Source organism: Lampetra planeri, chromosome 11 (assembly GCF_965212315.1).
Source record: "Lampetra planeri chromosome 11, kcLamPlan1.2.h2, whole genome shotgun sequence".
NCBI lineage: Eukaryota > Metazoa > Chordata > Hyperoartia > Petromyzontiformes > Petromyzontidae > Lampetra > Lampetra planeri.
In genome coordinates, this window is record NC_136117.1 from 1,382,957 (window position 1) to 1,405,200 (window position 22,244).

At 46.3% G+C, this 22,244-nt stretch overlaps 1 protein-coding gene across 5 annotated transcripts; it reads left to right on the top strand.

The window, feature by feature from the left end:
• Positions 1-643: 643 nt before the first annotated feature.
• On the top strand, positions 644-21,017 carry LOC144721183 (TNF receptor-associated factor 2-like). 5 transcript variants are annotated; one of them, XM_078598572.1, is made up of 12 exons: positions 644-1,563; positions 2,744-2,949; positions 5,645-5,723; positions 6,585-6,683; positions 9,088-9,252; positions 9,889-9,966; positions 12,174-12,263; positions 14,946-15,336; positions 15,939-16,096; positions 17,917-18,100; positions 18,613-18,743; positions 20,556-21,017. In XM_078598572.1, the coding sequence occupies exons 1-12, from the start codon at positions 1,372-1,374 to the stop codon at positions 20,778-20,780; spliced, it is 1,998 nt and encodes a 665-aa protein (XP_078454698.1). In that variant the 5' UTR covers positions 644-1,371; the 3' UTR covers positions 20,781-21,017. The 5 variants fall into 5 exon arrangements, 4 of the variants coding, with proteins under 4 accessions (XP_078454698.1, XP_078454699.1, XP_078454701.1 ...); XM_078598573.1 differs by having other exon boundaries at positions 12,174-12,251; XM_078598575.1 differs by having other exon boundaries at positions 1,487-1,667.
• The last annotated feature ends 1,227 nt before the right edge of the window (positions 21,018-22,244 follow it).

Consider the following 22,244-nt stretch of genomic DNA (forward strand, 5'->3'; position numbering starts at 1 on the left):
TTGTATACGATACGAAGCTTGATCAATGCTCTAACAGGCACATGCTTTCAAAACATCATAGCCGAACTTGACCATAATTTATCATTTTGTCACGGATTAATTGTATCCTGTGACAGCGCGCCTAACAGAGCCCTTGCCCCTGGTTCACGAGTCACACGTTCACCCGGTTGTCTGTTCTCGCTTGCGGAACCAGTGTTCACGAGTCACACGTTCACCCGGTTGTCTGTTCTTGCTTGCGGCACCAGTGTTCACGAGTCACACGTTCACCCGGTTGTCTGTTCTCGCTTGCGGCACCAGTGTTCACGAGTCACACGTTCACCCGGTTGTCTGTTCTCGCTTGCGGCACCAGTGTTCACGAGTCACACGTTCACCCGGTTGTCTGTTCTCGCTTGCGGCACCAGTGTTCACGAGTCACACGTTCACCCGGTTGTCTGTTCCCGTTTCACTCGCTCCTCGCGCTGACCACGCCGCTTGCGGCAGCAGTGTTCACGAGGCGAGCGTGCACACTTCACACTCGAATACACTCGCCCCTTGACCGAGTTAATCATACCATGGGAACTGCTTTTAACTCAATACTATGGTAACTTTAAGTAAATCCCATAAAATGGTAACTTTTCTGTCGCACCATGTTATAATAGTTTTTTTTGTTTAGATCGCGTAAACGTGTCGTTAAACCCGCCACCACCCGATACAGCCAATTAGTAAGGGTTGCTGCCCCGGGTCCCCTCGACCCTCGCTTTTGTCTCGTTTTGTAAATAATTCCGGGATGCGAATGCACTTAGGCCCTGCGCACATTCGCAGTTCCCGCGTGCCGCTGGACGGGAGGTGCTGGGCGGGGATTGGTGACGTCGCCAACCATGGGCCTAAGAAAATACTTAAATGGTGACGAACATTATTCATCTTCGAGGGGCCCCGAGCAATCGACCGTAAAAAAATTTAAAACTTTGATTGCAATCTGTAGTCGAAGAATCGACCAATGGTCCCAGCACTGCTGAGAAATGCGCAGTCGAGAGCGGTGTTCTTCACTCATGCTCTGAGGGCGGCCACTTTCACCACCACATTTGAAACCATTGTTGGGGTTTGACAGCAGCAGCAGGATGATGATGATGGGGAGGTGTTTTTCACGTGCTGAATATTGTCGGGGGCCCCACTAAAGGCCACCAGGGGCCGCCAGTGGCCCGCGGGCCTTGCAACGAAGAACCTTGCTGTAGAGAGAGACGGACGCCTGGAGCCGTGCCGAGCCAGGCAAAGCGAACGAGGGAGTCGTGGATTCGAGTGGGAGCGCAGAGGTCGCCTCACGCCTCGGACGGTGACCGAGACGCAGCGACGAAGCGGCAGCCAAATGTTGGGAAACGGAGGTGAAGCTCAGCCATGGACGCAGCTGCCAGGAGGCCGCGAGACGTGTGGGAGGCGGACTCCATCCAGCAGTGGAGAGACCGCGACCCTCCGCTGCTGCAACTCCTGCCGGGCCACGTGGGCGCCTCGCGGCTTCCGCTTCCGGGGTCCGTGCCCGAGCGCTCCTGTCGGGGGTCCGAGATAATAAAAAACCTGCCGCGAAAACCGGTAACTGTTTGGAAGAAACCGGTAACCGTTTAGAGAACATGTTACCGGCTCCGACAGCGGCGCGGGGTTGAGGGAATCTGGGACGGTTCACCAGTGGATACTCGGTAACGAATACGCCGATGGACACGCGAGTATACGTGGCAGACCGCACGCGTCCTGCCACCTCTATCCGCTGTGTGGTGGTGGGAGTGGGGGTGGTGGGGAGGGTGGGGGTGGAGGGGGGGTTTGGGGGTGGTGGTGGTTTCGGGGGGGGGTGATGGTGGGGAGGGTGGTAGTGGTGTTGGGGGGGTGGTGTTGGGGTGGTCTCAGCTGCCGCGCCGGGAGATGGAGCCGGCGACGTCGTCTGGAATTGCGAGTCCCATGCGCGGCCGTGGAGGGCCACTGCTGTCCAAAATTCGCTCTAATTAACGTATTGATCGTCTATGAGTGTCTCTGTGTCTTTGTTGAACGGGGAGCGGTGGTGGAGCAGCAGCGCGTTGCGCTACGAACCCGACGATTCCCGCTCACGGCCAACACCAGTGACGATTATCCGAACCGGTCGTGGGCCTCTTCCCCTGGTCGACTCAGCCTCAAATGAGTACCTGATGCGGTGTGTAGTAAACATCGCCACTGGGGAGACAAAGGCGGCCCGGCGTGATGCCGGCCACCCACCCCCTCGTGTGCCATGCCGGCCTTCACAGGTGCTGCTCGCTAACAGTACTTGCCCCAAATAGCCTGTCACAGGCTACACGGGGGATCTTTGTCTTTCTGTTGAACTTCTTTCGCACCGTACGTAGCCACCCGTGCTCATTGGAGGTGTCAATATTTGATGTCATGCGGATTGGTGCACTTTTACCTTGAGCTGTGGCGAATGTTCCGATGTAGAAGGGTGGATCCCCCAACATGTTTGGGGACTCTCCAGCATCAGTAAACCCGTGCCAGCAATCTGCTGATTCAGTCAGCCAGCTCTGTTGGTGAGAGGCACGAATGCGGTCTAAATAGTTTGTTTATTCAATGTACATTAAAAACCACACACGTGGTGTTTTGTGAAGTCAAAAATAGCAATCCTATTATCTGTAACAGTTTGCAAGAAGCACTTCCCAGGGTGACGCGCACCTCTGGTGAACAACAACCGGTGTAGAAGGACGTCGACGACGACGTTTCACCCTTTCACGTGTTTTTTTCCCCCTCCCCATTCTAGGATGCGCACGGCATGGCCGAGGGCAGGAGCCCAGGCGAGCGAGCGATGTGCGGCTACCCCCGCGCCCTGCTCGCTCGCCCCGGCGGGGGGGCGCCTGGAGCGGCCGCGCGGTTCGCGTGCGGCTCCTGCGAGGGCCTCCTCCGCGACGCCGTGCAGACCCACTGCGGACACCGCTTCTGCAGGCCCTGCATAGCTCGCTTGATCACGTCAGTAACATCGATGCGTCTCAATCCACACGGTTTACCCCGTATTCTTGTACAGGGAAATATAGTTTTGAGGTCCATACGGCGTGTAGCCGTTTCAATACAGGAACATGTTTTTGTCTATTGGTGATGGGACTTTGTACGATGAAAGTTGAGACACGTTGTGACCAACAAGGTCTGAATTGGTCTGTAATAAGGTAGGCACTGCTAAGGGTATATCAATACTGGTGTGCGTCTGTATGCTACTGTGGGGAGCAGTAGTGTAGCGGCGACTCGAGTTCGATTTCCGCTCACGGCCAACACCAGCGGCTATTTTTGGAACCGGTCCAGGGCCTCCACCTAGGTCGTTACGGCCTCAAATGAGTATCTGGTGCAGTGTGTAAACATCGCCACTGGGGAGACAAAGGCAGTCGGGCGTGGTGCTAGCAACTCACCCCCTCATGTGCCATTCCAGCCTTCATAGGTGCTCGCTAACAGCACTTGCCCCAACAGTCTGTTAAGGCTATACGGGGGTCTTTTCCTTATCCACAACCTTGGCAACTCGGTGAAATGTAAAATGTGGTACAAACAGGTGGGTTAGCACGCTGGATTTTGGTCGCAGGCACACAACTACTTTTTATATTACCAGATAAGGCCCACTGAGCTATATACAGTAGCTCTTTTTCATAAGCGACCTGGCTGTCACGAATGATAGCTCAGTGGCTTATCATTTGAAAATGTATAGCAGCCAAATACTCTATGCGTATGTTTCTTAATGTGGAGCAAAAAACCGGAGGACCCAGTGAAAAATCTCCAAATATACAGTAGGCGTCAGGGTTGGGATCGAACCCACGACCTCCCGTATACCGTGTGAGGTATTTAACATCTCGCCACAGCAGTGCCCCCTCAAATTCACGTAAATTATCTTTTAAACCAATATGAATATTTGCACTATTTTAGCCTTAGATTCGATTCCTGTTCACAGTCAACATTTATAGCAAGTGATAACTAGCCCTGGGCACCTACCCCTTCAACAACTCGCACTATCAGACTGGGGAGGTATGGTAAAACAATCCCACAACCAGCACAACTTGGGGTGGCCATCATCCAGCGGTCTATTGAGAAAGGACTCAAACATTAAAAAGACCTGCATGGGATTTAGTGTGGGTTGTTTTGAGTCAGTGGATTCTATGTATGCGTATACCTGTCTTGAGGACTGTAAACACATTTCCAAAAGTCGCATTTTATTCCTATCCATTAGTAATCACGTTGCTTACCTTGACTTATAAAACCTATTTGACAGAGTAGGGCAGCGACATGGCCCAGCGTAGCGTGTACGCTGCTTGTTGCAGAGGCTCGCAGTTCTAATGTGGAGGCCGTCTTAGTTATTACTGGGGGTGTACTCGCCATAATATATGTGCACTCTGCTGCACAGTGGATGTTAAAGATCATGTGACGTAATTTGAAACAAGTAGGCCATTGTGTGTCAGTCACGATCCAAATTTCATGAATTAAAAAAAATACCTGGAAAATCACTCAAGTGGGATTACACAGAGCAACACTGCCTCCCGCTCTGAAACTACTGCAGACTGATTGTGAAGCACTATAAGAATGGCACAAATGCGAAATGTGTAAATTATTTCATTTGAAAGACAGTATTCAAAATAGAGTTTTTTTTGGGTTAGATCGTGTAAATATGAATCTGTCGTTAAACCCGCCACCACTCGACACAGCCAATTAGTAAGGTTTGTCACGTAAACAAAACATGCCAATTCGTTATTAGTTCAGCACACCGGTGTGTTGGAGAATAAACCCACAACATTTACAATTCAAGTCCAGTGGTACCTCGGTATACGTCGTTAATTCGTTCCAGAAGGTAGGACTTATACCGAAAATGACGTATACCAAACAAATTTTTCCCATGACAAATAAAGGGAAAGGAAATAATCCGTTCCAGAGTATAAAAAATGATATTTTATATGGCATATTATACATTAATGGGGTTGTATAAAATTATTTAGACACGACTTATTACTAAAATACATACATAAATGAAAATAAATGCATAAATAAATTGACTTTTTTTTTTTATTACGTCACTTTACCTTGCTGAGAGGAGTAAAAATGACAAAAAACAAGTGAAAATTCACAGAGAGTTATAGCAAGGGTTGTGCACTGAACGAGATCTACAGGCAGACTGAGGAGCGGCGCTTTGTTTTAGTCGTGAACGGGGTATACACGGGTACGCGGTGACTCATCCCGACCCATACAAGTTCTAGCAAGCGCGTCGTATCCCAAGCAAGACGTCGTATCCCAAGACATTTTTTATCGTCAAAACACGACGTATACCAAATTTGACGTATTCCAAATCGGTCGTATACCGAGGTATGACTATACGATGTTTCGCCGGTCATAACTACCACCCTCATCAGGCAACAGCCAGAGTTGTGGAGACATCCTTTTGTTTCAGTCTAAAATAGAGAGATACATGTGATGCCGTCACTTGTGACCCAATCAGGTGCAAAACCCAGAAGGGGGGTTAATGTATTTGCATAAATTACAATGGATATCGAATTTTTTACATGATCTAAACCAAAAAACACCTCTATCTCTGGATAATATTGGTTGCGAATGCCTACATGTTAAAAAGACAGTATCGTTCTAAAGTGTACTAGTACACATATACCCGTTTGATTGTGTTTTGTGTGCATCTCTACAGGCAAAACGTAAACCCGCTGTGCCCACTTTGCCAAGATGAGAACGCAGTGACCACGGAGAGTGTTCTGTCACTAAATAGCGTGGGTGACTCTGTGTCTTTGACAAATGTGCCTCACGCCCATCACTCTCATGCAACAAAACCCCTCATTGTCGCCATTTGCCAACGATCAGATAACCCTGCATGCACCCAGTCTTATCAGATCTAGGAAACTAAGCATGGTTAGAGCCTGGGTAATGCTTGGATGATTGACTGACACGCACAAAGAGCAGGCGTAATAAATGCATTGTTCTGCGCTCTTCCTACCTTCACCAACACACACTGACCAGCATAGAAAATTAAGTAGTAGTGAATCTGGTGAAAAGAAACAGGAAGGTGATGTCTCTTAGCGAGCACTTTGAATTATCCAAATTGACTCAATGAGTGTCAGGACTTGTTCAGGAGGGTCCTGCCAAATTTTTTATAGTAGGGTACAATGTTGTATGTAGTCCCAATTGAGTCAATTGTAGATACATTTTCAGCATGGGGATGTTTGGCCAATGCCACTTACATTGTATGGTTTATTCTAGCTATGAGAGGAAACCGGAGAACCCATACAGAACAGGGGGAGAACATACAAACTCAACACAGAAATGCAACCCAGTTGGGGTTATAAACCTAGACCCTTGAATTGAGGCACAAGTGTTACCACTCCGCCAACCTGCCCACCCTATATGACCTATGTATGACCTTTGTTGGAAGTAAAAAAAAAGTTAATTGTTATGACAATAAGTGGCACGCTGCTTCATAGAGTGCGAATGCTGTTGTTTGTCTAGTAGCGCTGCCTATGCAGATTACAGGTGTGCACCCACCACAACCAGCTCACTTGATATTTTAAGCTGATAATTTAGTCTTGCAATGTACTTTAATGAATTCTAATTTTTTGGTTTACTTCCCAACTCAGTTTTTTCCAGATGCGGCTCTGCGTAGAGAGATGGGCGTATTGCCGGTCAGATGTGTGAGTGAGGGCTGTGAATGGAGAGGCCTGCTCCTGGAATATGATGTAAGGAACATGCACACATTACACACGCAACTTTACACAAACAAAGACAGATCCTCGAGTATGGCCTTAACAGACTGTTCAGGAAAGTGCTGTTAGCGAGCACCTATGAAGGCCAGAACGGCACATAAGGGGGGTGGGTAGCCAGCACCACGCCCGGCCGCCTTTGTCTCCCTCGTGGCAATGTTTTTAAACCGCACTAGGTACTCAATTCAGGCTGAGGCGACGCGCACACACACACAGGGCCAGTACTCATACATGCGCACAGGCCAATACACACACACAGAATAGTACACACGCACAGGCCAGTATACATGCACAGGCTAGATGAGATCGAAAATAGTGAGATGGTGAACATATTCTTCAGACGGGATGAGATGCATTGATATATTGACTGGATAAGATAAATTATAGATGTATTCAGATAGGTTGGGATACATAAAAGATATACAGAAAGAAATGTATTCACTGGGAGGTTAAGCAATTTAGACTAGAATGGATTGAGATGTATTTAAATGACTGGAGAAATTTCAATTGTGTTAAGATGTGATAGGTATAATCAGACAAGAGAAAAAAGCCCCCCCCCCATGTTGGTGAAGCTGTTACTGGGGTGTCCACACATCTGTAATTCCCCCCCCCCCCCCGTATAGCCTCAACAGACTTTTGGGGCAAGTGCTGTTAGCGAGGTGCACCGATGAAGGCCGGCAAGGCACACGAGGGGGTGGGGGGTGGCCATCACCACCTTTGTCTCCCCCGTGGCGATGACTGTGTCGCCACGACCGCGGGAGCAACTCTGCAAACGCCGCGATCCCCTCCTGGCCCCCACCCTGAGCACACACACACAATGCTTACACGTGCTTCCTTTAGCATTGGCCTTTGTTTGCACAGCGGATTAATGCTTAACCACCCGGGGGGGGGTATGCGTGCATATTCATATCTGCCGCTGCTTCTTAATCGCAGGTACGCGCATATTCATACCGCCGTCGTTTATTTTGTTTAGCGCCAGCCTTTGTGAGTGAAACACGCGCCTCGTTCGTGTGGTGGTGGTACGCGTGGGTTTGCAGCGCCCCCTGCAGGAAAACGACGGAAAGTGCAGCGTTCATCAAAGATCAAGTTGTGCGCTTATGAGTATATTAAAATTGACATCCAATATTGCTAAACGTTACTTTTGCAGTAATCCAAAAATTTGTAGCAATGAATTGCCGTACTGACATTGTATCTCTACATTTCATTCACTTGCCTCTGAAAGACTACCAGCGGTTTACAGTTACAAATGCAAAGTTCCACTTGTTTACAGCGACGCTCATTGGTTTTTCATGCCGACATTATTGGCTCTTGGCAATAACGACAAACCTTGTGTCACTTGAGGTTGCCTGAACTAAGTGTTAAATGAACGATTGTCAAAACTATTTTACGTTGTTTTGATGGCGAATCCAGATTCATGGCTTCTAAATCTGGTGGGAGAATTTCAGAAGCGATTCAAAAAGGTGAAGAGGAGTCAGAAACTGGCTACGCACTAATTTATTATTCAAACCACAGCCACACTTGTTCCGAAAACCAACCCCGAACACGCGCTTAACAGCCCCATTTAAACCCTCCATCTCCGCCTCGCACGCAGAGTCCGTGACGTCAGCGCCCCTTGACCCCCGTCGAGTGCATTCCCGTGTGATTGGTGTTTGCGCTGTTGAATGATTGCATGTCTGCGGTGCAAGTGCGTGTGGATGGCTCAGACATCCCCTTACAAAGGTAAAGGTGCAGCCTTGCAATTGCTTTGCCACTTCTGGCAAAACGCCAGACTTAAGCGAGTCGGTGGCCTATCCCACGTTGATCAGATGCCTCGAAAATGTAGGTGTACCCACACTTTACCCCACCGTGCCAATCACAAGCATACGTACAAGTGAAACCTGCCGATCGAGTGGTGTACTCATTCATACTTGTTGCATGGACAGAGTTGGGGGGTTAATAAACTATTCCCAGTGTCAACTGCTGTGCTGAGAGTTGGAATAGGACGATGATCTATGGGTTGCAAGTCCATTGTGCAAACTTATTTATTTCGCAAAACACGATATTTTTTAAATAACTTTTAAATCCACACTGTTCAGGAAAGTGCTGTTAGCGAGCACCTATGAAGGCCAGAACGACACATAAGGGGGGTGGGTAGCCAGCACCACGCCCGGCCGCCTTTGTCTCCCTCGTGGCAATGTTTTTAAACCGCACTAGGTACTCAATTCAGGCTGAGGCGACGCACACACACACAGGGCCAGTACACATACACGCGCACAGGCCAATACACACACAGAATAGTACACACGCACAGGCCAGTATACATGCACGTACAGGCTAATACACACAGCACACCCACACCTCTGCACCCCTGTGCGAGTGACGCCGTGCGTTTTTCCTGCAGGCCCACGTGGAGCGCTGTGACTGGGTGCTGGTGCCGTGCCTGCTGGCGGGCTGTGCCTTGCTGCTGCCCCGCGCGGAACTGCACCGTCACGTCGCCCAGGAGTGTTCTGTGCGGCCTGTGCCGTGCGCCGCGTGTGCGCAGCTCCTGCCTTACCGACAGCTGCAGGTGCTCACTGTGCAGATTCTAAACTATAAATTGAACTAATTTTTATGTTACCAGATAAGGCCCACGGAGCTATATAGCTCTTTTTTAGAAGTGACCTGGCCAAAAATGATAGCTCAACGAAGTGACTTATCGTGTGGAAATGTATAGCAACCAAATACTCTAAAACGCATGTTTCCAAAAACTCGGCAAAATACACGCGACCACGGGGAGAGACATTCAGACTCCAAACAGATGACTACGAACTGGGGGTGGAGGTGTGTGGTGTTCTGTGTGTACTGAAAATGTGCCTGTGGGGCAGTTGGGAGGCACCGTGGTAACACCCGTGCCTCACAGCAAGATGGGCCTGAGTTTGATTCCTGACTGGGGTGCCTTTCTGCATGGAGTTTGTATGTTCTTTCTATGTTCAGAATGGGTTTCCTCTGGGTTCTCCGTTTTCCTTCCACAACTAAAATAAGCAAACACAATGTGACTGGTATTAGCAAAATATCCCAATGATGAAAGTTACTCAATTAAAAATTACTCAATTGGGATTACACATATCAACATCGCCCTCTACTGTGTAAACAAGCGTAATGGACGGAGTTAAGGTGACCTTGTATTTAATTATTTGTGTTTTTGTTATTGGTTATTATTCAGAAACATCAACTGCACTGCCGTTCCAGAAGGACTCGTGAATGCAAATTGTGTGGCCAGAAATCAATACCAGAAGACAAGGTTTGTGAAATGAAATTGAAACGCAGACTGCACTGAATGACGATCATATAATGCACATAAAACGGCCGCAATTTGCCACAAAGCGGCATCGCCATAGCGGCTGTGCTAAGCTAGGTGCCACACATACAAAGATCTCTATAATGTCTTCGCAGGATGTCGGGGTAAGTGCTGTTGGTGAGAGAATAAAGGCCAACATGGCACAAGGGGGTGGTTTGGCTAGCATCAAACTCAGCCACCATTGCTGATGTTTATCCCTTGCACCTGGTACTAATTTATATTTGTAGGTGATGTTGGCCATGAGCAGAAATCGAACTCGGGTCGCCGGGTATATAGCACAGCATGCTAATCACTGCTTTTTCACTTCTTGTACCACCACACACATGCATACACATTAATCCACACACACATTTCTGTGGTGATGTAGAGGAGTTTCAGATGAGAGAATGCTTCGAGGAGTAGCCCAATCCGTAATCCCTGTCAAGGATCTCACAGTGCTGTAATCCAGGGTTGGCCCTGTCTGGTGTATTGTTGAATTTGACAATCATGGCAAGCATCATTACATAACAGTCATGGTATGTTTTTAATACATATTTCACTGTTAGAAATCTGTAGTACCCGAACATAATTATAATAAATTATTAAAAATAAGAATAGGTTTTACATGTTCTGGCAATAAAACAGGTTTTAAGATGTTCAAACACCAAATAGATACCTTTTGCAAGGCATCAAGTCGCATTAATCGCACATGTGGCAAAACAAACATGCTCTGATAATAAATGCATTGTCTTTGAAATGATTGGCCTACACCAGGGACTGCCTTTATGGCCTTGTCTCACCAGCGTTAGACCAGAGAACGCCAAAAGGAGACTAGTACAAAAACAAAGTATCGGTACACTTATAGCACGGGTCAAGCAGTTATATCTATGCCAGTATCCAAAATATGATCAGAGCATGTTTGCATGTTTTGCCACAAGCATGTGTGGTTAATGCAGACTTGATGCCTTGCAAAGGTATCTATCTGGTGTTTGAACATCTTAACACCTTTTTTATTGCCACCAAGGGTAAAACCTACACTTATTTTCCATCATTTTGGATACTGGTAACAAGGTCTCATAGATATAATTATAATATATTGCGTCATTCATGCAAATTGAATCTAAAAAATGCTGCAGAATATGTAATGCGCACAGAGGTGTAAAAAACCACACACAAGTGGGAAAACAACCAGAATCTGGTACCAACATTTGGCTTAGCTCCTTGATCCTATCTTGTGATTTTTGGCCAAATCCATTTAAGCCATCATATAGTGCGTCTCTCCATTGACCAAGAGGGGTAGAACACTAAGTTTTGTCCGAATGGTTACAGGCTAGATATGTGGCTGGAGTGGCAATTTAGATTTTAGTTTATGTTAAAACCCACGTGTGTATTAGAATTTAGGTATGGAACAAATAACCTTCCCATGTCATCAGTGTGCCACCTATCCCGCTACTGCCTCTGCCCCCCCTGAACCTATTCAGCACAAGCTTGACTTACAATGGGATTTATGTTTTAAGAAATCCGCATTTGCATTAAAGGATACTGTCCATGAGTTAAAATCCAGACCCATTGAGGTCCTTGTCCACAAGGATTTGAATTTTTTATAAGGCTTGACCCAATGAGTTCAAGTCAAACTCGGTCTGATCAGACCCAACGTGATTGTCCCATTAGGCTTGAACCATACACACCTGAAATGTATTTGCATTAACCTAAACGTTAAAAAAAGAAATATAACTCACTGGTACTTACGTGGCCCCTTGACAGTGATGTGCTTTCCTAACTACTGATTTAATTTATGTTTTTACAGCCAATATAATTCATAATTTACTTTTTTAGTTATGCCATGTAATCTATCCAAATTTTGCGTCGTTAACCCTCCACAACCCATCACGGACAAATTAAATAGTCACGTGTACATGAGTTTAATGACGCACCAATTATTCTTTCAGCTCACCGGTGAGTCGAAGAGCAAATTTCACAGCCTAATTTTGCATTTTGGTATGACAATTCACTTGAGACTGTGTCAAGCATCGAGACAAGATGCAGCTAGTCAGAATAATGGTCCAGAAAGTTGAACCTTAAACGCTTGTGCACACGCTTGTACGGTCTACCCTTGCGATGACCATTATTGGGTGTTCGAGGTTCTTGATAACAATGTTTGGTGTGGACAGTGGCAGCACCACGAGGAGCGGAGGTGCTTGAAGAATCGCGACACCTGCCCGTACTCCCCGCTCGGCTGTCTCTACAGGGTGGGTGCTGCGGTGGGTTGCCCTGGGCTTGTGTGATGTCTGGCTCATGATGACATTGTGGTTCAAGTCCGAAGCCCACCCTGGTTAATACTGCGGATTTATTAACATAAGAATACACGCCGTCTGCTTCACAGTGAATGTCAAAGGTGCCTTGATGCTGTTCTATTTGAGTATTGTATCGGCATCTTGGTCCAAATGTATACAACTTCCAAAAGTTACCCTTAAATTACTCATCTGGGATTACAGATTAACCTTGCCCTTTACTGACAGACTAATACCCGATTGTACACCAGATCCTGAGTCACCTTGTGTCCACAGGAACAGCTGCCCTTTCGAATGTTTGAGATGAGGTGTGATTGATGTAAGTTGATAATCGCATGTGTAGTGAGTCCAACTGAGTCACAGACGTTGTCTTTGGAGCAACACTATTTATTCCAGTAACTTCAACATAACATAACCTATGCTTGCGTGTTGAATGTCTATCTAGACACGCTATGGCAGAACTAGACACAGTTCGCTATCCCGGCCCGGACCACGAGCTGGGTCCCGGACCGCGTGGCTAGAGGCTTCTTTTACCCGATTTGGATCTTCTTCACCAGCAACATGAAGAACCCCGAGCCCCTCATGGGGCCCCCATTATATCCGCCCGGGCTGGTGCTGGCTCCGCACCTCGCCCCGCCCACCTTCTAGCTCTCTCGAGCTTTTTCCCCGAAGGTTCCCGAGAGCTCTTTTATTCAAAGTGACCGCCCAGCGGCCCCCGTCCACCGGTGGCCCCTCTCCAATATCATCCGGTCACGTGTCGGCAGGTCAACCAGCTTATCATGCCCCAACGTAACCCTGGCTGGCTGACACTCCCTCTCGCTCCCTCACCGGGAGCCCGCACCGCACACTGTACGTGGTGCCTCCGCGCTGACCAGTGCTCACCCAAGCCCCGCTAGGGCTGGTACTACACCCAGTAAGCGGGCTACACATATTGCCAACACATCCGCCGTGCCTTCGTAAGCCCGGCACCACACAGTCACATACACAGTCACTACACATGTAAAGCACTCTTGAGAGGCCCCGACATGAAGGGCACTCTATCAAAAACAAATAATTCTTATTATCGGGCTTAGAAACAATGCTTGGGACACAGAGGTGTGATCCTGGTCTCAAATTCTTTATTTGTCACGATGGCCAAAGGTGACTAGGTGTGGTGCTAGTTTTGATTCAGTCTATCAACTGTGATGGTCATAATAAAAGCAAGTTACAGATCATCAATGTTATATATACGAGGGAAATACAGGGCGAGCAAAATAAGTGCAGATTATCTTCTTGGTTCTTTCAGTAAAGTCACGTAGAAGGGAAATAATAAAAAGTTAACAATAAAATCATTCTCACGACGTTTCGGCCACAACGCAAGCAGCCGTCCTCAGGTGAAGAACAGGTCTGTCGGAAAGACAGTGTCTGAATGAACACCACCAGGCTTGGAAGCGTATATTTAAGCTGGGTTGGAGGGGGAAGAGCGCCTTGATAAAGGAATTTGCATATCAAGAGAAATTTAGCATATTTATGGGAAATGCAGATATGGGATTAGTCACTACTTGTGAAATGCGTAGGAGGTGGGCGGGGGGTTTTCAAAGTCATATTATGCCCATGCATTATGCAGGATTAGCAGCATCAAAGGGAGGGAGTAGGGTTAGCATTAATAAAGGGAAGGAATGTTAATAGTATGGAGCTGCAGCAGTTAAACCACCACGTAAGAAACTAAAATATAAACTACATCAGTATCATCAATATACTAAATATACTCTCCAATAAGCTGAGCTACTAACAGTAAGTCATACATTACAATTTTATGTCGCAAAAAATATAATATGCCTCCAGCTAAACCTTTTCCTCTTACATCACACGGGTCTACCCCGTACTATATATGTTTTATTTTTATTATTTTATTATTTCCCTTCTATGTGACTTTACCGAAAGAACCAAGAAGATGAATCCCTGCAGTCACGAAAGCTTTAAATCGAAATTTAAGTGCAGATGAGTGATGGAGACCAGTTTTCAGCAATTACGAACTCTATTACACACAATTTGGATGTATGTAGCATCCACAAATAATTACAACCTAAAGAACAATGGGAATTTTATAGCGAGAGAGAAGACATAGGCAAAGGAAAAAAGCAAGGTCTTGAGTCTGGACTTGAACAGAGGCAGGGAGTCAACAGCACGGATGGCGGTGGGGGGCGGGTGAGATGAGAGATGAGAGGGGAGAGGTAGGAGAGGGTGGGAGGAGAGTCGAGTGAGATCAGAGGGGAGAGGTAGGCAGGGGAGAGTGGGTGGAGGGTCCTGCAGATGGTGAGTGTGATCTTAACTTGATCTGAGGTTGTACTGGGAGCTGGTGGCAGGAGAGGAGTGTTGACTGGAATGGCATCTTGACGTGCGTTTTAGTTGATGTAATTGTAATGTAGAATTTATTTTGAGCTGTATAATTTTTATCGAAATTTTGGGGAAGGTTACATTTGTTCCTTTGCACAAGTGTACGGTTTTGCAGCATGTGAATATGCAGTTGGTAAAAGGGTAATCCATGGATTTCTTATGTAAAATAATAGTGTGAGCTAAAGTGTCTATGGCCAATGCAATTAACTGAATGTTATTCTGCGTCTGGTTTCATAATCAGCACACAGATTTGAATGTTGTGTTCGTGTTTTGCAGGGACACGGAGAGAGTTTGCACGATCACGAGAAAAACTCGGTGGAAGTTCACCTCGCCATAGTCTACGACGCCTTCAAAAAAACATTCGAGCAGCTTATCAAGGGACACGCGGACAACATCAAGCATCCACATAAACCGACTCTCGACGAAACGCAATGTTGCCTCTCAAAGACGAGAAACCACGCGCAACAGCAAATGCAGGCACCGCACGCATGGTCGCACACCAGTCGTTTGGCAGCAGACGAATTGTTGAAACAGCTGCAAAGTTTAGAAGCAAGAGCAGAAGCCTTGAAGAACGAGTCCAACGCATCCTTATTCTTGTCGCCATCATCATTACTATCTGTCCGGAATGTGCGCACCGTGAGAGGTGGAGAGGGGTTTGAGAGAGGAGGTAAGCATTATGACATAACAAGCAGCTGTTTTTACGGTGTAACCCAGGAATGGTGACACGGTCCAACGGTCATGCGTCTGCCACTTGTTGCACAGATTCATGGTTTGAATTGACAGGAAGGGAGTTGAAGGAGGGAGCCAGTTTAAGAGAGTGAGTTGAAGAAAGGATTGATGGGTGTATTCATCATAAATGTAATACATACCCTCTGGTTCTCAATGGACGTAAAGGATCTCATGATATTCGAAACGAAAGGCCATTGTGTGCCAGTGTTATAGTCTAAACTTGCCAAATCTATAAAAAGGAATCCCACAAATTGATAAAATGGGATGACACATAGCGGCAATCATCGACCCTTCCTGGCCAACTCATGCCCATTTTCAAGCTATGTGCAGTCACCTTGTGCCACCCAGAGACAGCTGCCACTGAGGGTTCCCTTTCAAATGTGTTGAGATTAGATGCGGTGCAAGTTGCTTATCACCTGTAAAGAGCTTCGAGATGCCCTGACGCAAAGGAGGGTGGCTCTTTTATATATATATATTTTTTATACATATAAAAATCTCATCATATTGAAACCCCCAATGATGTGTGTTGGTGCCCGTCAGTCTCAGCTCGCCTTGTGGCCGCCGAGGCTCAGCTGGCCGCGATGGACAGGCGAATGGAGGAAGTCGCAAAGCGTGTGGAGAGAGACGTTCGCGTGTCGGAGGCCTCCACGCGGCAGGGGAACATCGACCGAGACGGGACCGCTCGCCTGCAGAACAAGGTGGCGAGCGCAAGAACCACAGCACACAGTCTCTGCTATGGCCACCTGTAAACAAACCCACACACGGTGACGTGTAGATGCACCGGCGGCAGATGTACGTATGTGCGTTGAACCTCTTTCGCATCATACGTAGCCAACCGTGTTAATCGGAGGTGCGGAAGGACAGATTTATAAACTTCCCAACAGGAAAGAGGGGGTGGCAGGAGGGGGGGGTCCTGAGATTTCAGGCTTTTTAAATAGGGGCCCTACTAAATTAATAAATGACATGGATTATTAATTTTGGCCGGATCGCCACACGAGTAAAATGGAAATGTAAAACCCTCCTTCACCCGACACAGCCGAAAAATGTAAGTTGTCACGTGAACAAACGCACCAATTTGTATCACTCTTCAGCACACCACTAACTTTGGAGAGCGGTCCACAATATTACACAATTTGGTTTGAAGTTTGTTTAAATGTGACGGCTTGCTTAACATCACACCATCATGCTGAATAAATAATCAAATGTGCGCGTTCATGTGACGACTTCATTTATTTGCCTGCGTTGGGTGGAAGAGGGTGTACAACACACATTGGCATTTTAATCACGTGGCGATCTGACCCAAAAAAACAATAATGAGTCATAACACATAAGTTTAACACGTCGGCTTTCGCGACCAATATCCATAATAGATTAAGCTAGCTGTAATTACTGCTGAAACGTCGTACTGAGATTGTAAATGTTGAGACTTGGCTCTCCAACACACCGGTGTGCTGTACTAGTGACGAATTGGCACGTTCAGTTCACGTGACAACCCTTACTAGTTGGCTGTGTCGGGTGGTGTTTTAATGACACATTTATATATTTACGCGATCTAACCTAAAAAACCTCTATTTTGAGACATAACATCGGTTGCGAAAGCCCACATGTTAAACATTGAGCGTGTTCTCTCTGGTAAACATCACTAAGGTACCAATTTTCAGGGTTTCGAGAAGGTGAGGGGTGGTGGCATCGCCCCCATTGCTCCCCACTCAGATCCGCCGATGAGATCACAAATGGCTACCAATGCACATGTGCGCATTGGTGACACGGCACGCATTGTTACGATGATGCGTGCAGGTAAATCGATGCTTACGCCTAAGCTCACAGTTTTACATGCGGTGCTAAGATAGACGTGAATAAAATAAGTTACATATTAAGGTATAAAACACAGTTCAATATTAACTAACCGTACACACATTGAAGACTGCGGCCGTCTGGGAAGCTATTTCGATATTAGGAAGCCACTGGAGCTCACTTTTAAATCTATATTGAAAACTAATTTCTTTAGAACTGCTTTTTGTGTTTAGTTTGTTGTACTTCGCCCACACCTCCGATTAGCACGGTTGGCTACGTACAGTGCGAAAGGAGTTCAACATACATAATGTATCGCCCAGCAATACCGCGTTCGATGCTTATTGTAGAGGTTCGCAATTTAAATCCAGTAGGCCTGAGTTATTACTGCGGGCGTGTTAACCATAAAATTATCTGCGCTGTCTGCTTCACATTGGACATGAATTATCTCGTGACGTAATAAAAAAATAAGTCCTTGTGTGCCAGAGGCAAATTACATCAAGGGATTGTCAAACGTCCACTGTGAAACAGACAGCGAAAACTTTATGGTTAATACGCCTGTAGTAATGACCAATTACAAGCGGTAAAGGTGCTACCGCTGGGCCGTATCACAGCCCTAAGTTGTGTGTGTAGACCTTGGAATTGTATCTATGTTCTTTTGTTCTTCACATATACTTTGTTCGTCACTCTTCTCCCTGCCCATGTGTCGTTCTGCCCTTCCTTTCAGATGGCCCGTGTAGAGCACAGTGACCAAGAGACAGAACGGAGTCTCTTGGGATTAACACGTAGACTGGCTGAATTGGAGAACACTGCCTACAATGGCATGTTTTTGTGGAAAATTAAACACGTGATCAACAGACTTAGGGAGGCAGGGAGCGGTGCTGAACACCCTCCACAAATAGACTCCCCAGGTTAGTGCTGCTGTTAACGTTACAGTATTTAAATTATAACTGAGCATGTAATTATTTATCATTATTACACTTGTCTAGTGTAACACTTTCATGAGAGTACTGCCAACTTTCCGCAGTGGGGGGCCGATGTTTGCTACGTGCAATGACATTGAATAATTTGCGGGTCATTTTTCAAATAACAATGATGAGTTTTTGACATAGCGGTTTACACTGGGGGCGTTCAAATCTCGCTTGGGATCAGTTTGAAATGGGATTGATAAAATAATTGATATGGTGGTGCGTGTGCTGCATGGCACCCACAGTTGAGCTGTATTGGTGCTCTTTTGAGAGATACAAAAACAATTAACACAAAATGGAGTGAAATAAACCAAGAAAGATGGAGAGAGACCGGGCCACGTGGAGCTACAAGGAGCTCGGGAGGCTGCATGTAATTATTTTATTATTTAGCCGACCTGTTTGCTGTTCATTTCTGAAAATCAACTTGCATTCTCCAACCACCATCCCCTGTGTAGCTTTCTTCACCACACGATATGGCTACAGGTTACGACTGAGGCTCTGTCGTAGCGGTGAGCACGTGTCTGCGTATGCCATGCTGGGCCCTGGACCTTATGATGCAACATTAGCCTGGCCATACCAGCTGAAGGTAACCCTGGCACACCCAACCCAACATGAGTTCCATGAGTGTAGCACTGACACAAGTGGAGATGCTCCCAATATTTCACATCTCCAGCTGTTATATACCGTGAGGTTGATACCTTTGAAAGCTGGCCCACCAAATGAACCTAACATATACTAAGTAATTTAAACATCCACTATCTCCATACTTGCCTAGATTTTAGACCAATTAAGACTCGGACACAAGGCTACAGGATAGGTAGGGTTGGGTGTGCAGGAATCGTGGGAAGTGAAACTAGGCAAGGCCATGGCACTGGTGGAGACTTGGCTCAGCCCAGCTTGGACTCCAGCATGGGTCATACCGATTCCAATGTGTATTTCTATTGCCATTTCATTAGAAACTAAAACAAGGTCCTGAAACTGACTTCCCATGACTCGGTAAATGGTGCACATGGACATCGTGATGCGATGGCTGCTTCTGAGAGTGGCCCAACTCGCACTTCACCAAGGGAGCTGCGTCGTCTGGGTGGAGCTCGCAGGCCTCGGCTGTTCAGTGATCATGGAAACACGGTGTTGGTCACACAGTAATCCTCCGACAGCTGTGCATGTCTTTGTTACATGGGGAGTCCAGTATGTAAACGCTCGTGATTTGTTTGTTAGCCAGCTAATGATATCAGTTTGTTATTATGATTATGCATGTTTTCCCAGGAAAGTCTCAGTCTCACAGTCTCAGGACTCGTCTTCTTAGGTTTTTTCGGTAAAGTCACGTAGAAAGTAAAATAAAATAAAAACAAAAATCACGACGTTTCGGAGGCAACACAAGTCTCCGTCATCAGGTGGGACCGTCACAGCCAGATTAGCTGTATCAAGTGAGGCAATGATTCAAGATGTAATCCCTTAAAAGCGAGTTGAGGGGGGAGGGAGAGGGAGGGGGGAGCTCATCAGACTATGGTAGCCAATGAAAGGAACGTATCGGGAGGGAGGGGGGGCGAGGCCAAAAGGGTGGGCGATGGACGTGGAAGCGCTTGTGCCCAAGCGGCCAATTACTGCACACGCCAACACAATGGAGCGATTGTGCGCAAGCGGCCAGCCACTGCACCCGCCAACACAATGGGCAGAGAGGAGGAGGGGGAGGTCAAATACACATGATAGACAAAAGAACGAAAATGATGATGGGTACAAACTTAGGGGGAGCTCATCAGACTATGGTAGCACAAGCGCTTCCACGTCCGTCGCCCACCCTTTGGCCTCGCCCCCCGCCCGCCCCCCCCCCTCCCTCCCGATACGTTCCTTTCATTGGCTACCATAGTCTGATGAGCTCCCCTCTCCCTCCCCCCTCAACTCGCTTTTAAGGGATTACATCTTGAATCATTGCCTCACTTGATACAGCTAATCTGGCTGTGACGGTCCCACCTGATGACGGAGACTTGTGTTGCCTCCGAAACGTCGTGATTTTTGTTTTTATTTTATTTTACTTTCTACGTGACTTTACCGAAAAAACCTAAGAAGATGATTCCTTGCAGTCACGAAAGCTTCAAATCTAGAACTCAGGACTCGTTTTTAGAAGGGTCCTGCCACGTTTGTTTCACATAGTGTAAACTTGAAATATGCAAAGAGAATGAGACGTATGAGGAACCACAGACAAGCAGGAAGACAGCCAGGTGTTGAGCCGGCATCAACAATTGGCATTCGCTCGTTGCATTGTGTGACCCCAATTTAGTCATTATGGCATTGAGATGTTTAGCCAAAATTACATTGTTGGGGTTTTTCTTTTTTTACACTCAAGATTATTTTACAGTAAAGATTTGATGAATGCTATTGTTTGACTCTTATGTTTCAGACAACCATCTCCATACAAAACCCAGCTCAGAGAAGAAGCAAAAAAGTATCGTTGAACATAAAGCCATGGACTCAGCCATCAAATCCGTCTTTTGTGCGCCCCTCAGGGGGGTGGAATCCACCCTTCGGGGAAGTCGGGTTCCTTCAGTTTTCCAAGATGCGGGATTACGTCACCAGCAATGGTGAAGAATGTTTGTTTTTAAAGGCAGAGGTTGAAGACACTTAAAATACCCGGACCCCAACTTGCCAAAGTGCAGTTGCCATCGCCGCATGTGATGAATATGCAAAGTAGGTTACAGTTGTAAAATGATTCATCTTTGAGCATGGTCGGTTTTGCTCAGGCGAGCCGTGTCATCGTTTGTTCCGACGGGGACCGTGTGCAGCTGTGACATTGCTGGATCCGCACAGACGTCACCAGATACCACGTAAAATGCTGCTCAAAGATTAAATGTTTGACACAGGATTTCCTTTTTAATGTTTTTTTATTGAACCCAAATCAAGTCAACTTTGGGCACATGAGCATACAAGTAAGGCTTGCGTGTCTAGGGATTGCGTGCTTTGGGTAGTCTTTCATCCCTAGACGGGGGCTTGGTAAGGTGTAAGGATTTTATTTTTAGAATTAACGATGCTATTTTAAATCTCTCTTCACGCTATAGCAATGCCATCGCGTTAAGAAATCGTGTGCCAAGTACAGGCACACCTTCTTGCGTACATTCGACTTACGAACTTTGAAGAGACCGAGAATTATAAGTTAAACCGCCGCGCAATAGATGGCGGTGGTGGCATCTACATCTGCAAAACATGAAGAATCAGTGGAATCTTCATCAACAGATTATGCAACTTTTAAAGCATGTGTTTAGTGTACATGTACAACATGTTTGGAATCGACAGGAGTAAAGTTGGACTTAGGAACAGATATCTGGAACGTAACTCATTTTGAAGTAGAGGAGTCCCTGCAGAAACAAAAACTGGATCTGGTTAACAGGTTTAATAGTTTATTTTCAGTAACCTAAATGTGAAAAAGTTTTGCTCTGGAATGATAACCAAAAAAATGATTTCGTTACTGGTTTAATACCATAAAACTAATTGCATGTTGGGTTATCCCAAACCGTACCCAAAACTCTTCACTTTCTGTTGGCCATATATGAAGATGCAGCCAGCTTCATATAAAGTGAAATGGCTGAATTGGTATTCTGCTGCCATTTGATGTTTAGCATGCAATGACTGTATACAGTAATACACGTGTATACAGTAATACATTAAATTAAATATGCAGGAGACGTAGTGTCAGTATTTCTAGATGAGATCGAAAATAGTGAGATGGTGAACATATTCTTCAGACGGGATGAGATGCATTGATATATTGACTGGATAAGATAAATTATAGATGTATTCAGATAGGTTGGGATACATAAAAGATATACAGAAAGAAATGTATTCACTGGGAGGTTAAGCAATTTAGACTAGAATGGATTGAGATGTATTTAAATGACTGGAGAAATTTCAATTGTGTTAAGATGTGATAGGTATAATCAGACAAGAGAAAAAAGCCCCCCCCCCATGTTGGTGAAGCTGTTACTGGGGTGTCCACACATCTGTAATTCCCCCCCCCCCCCCCCGTATAGCCTCAACAGACTTTTGGGGCAAGTGCTGTTAGCGAGGTGCACCGATGAAGGCCGGCAAGGCACAC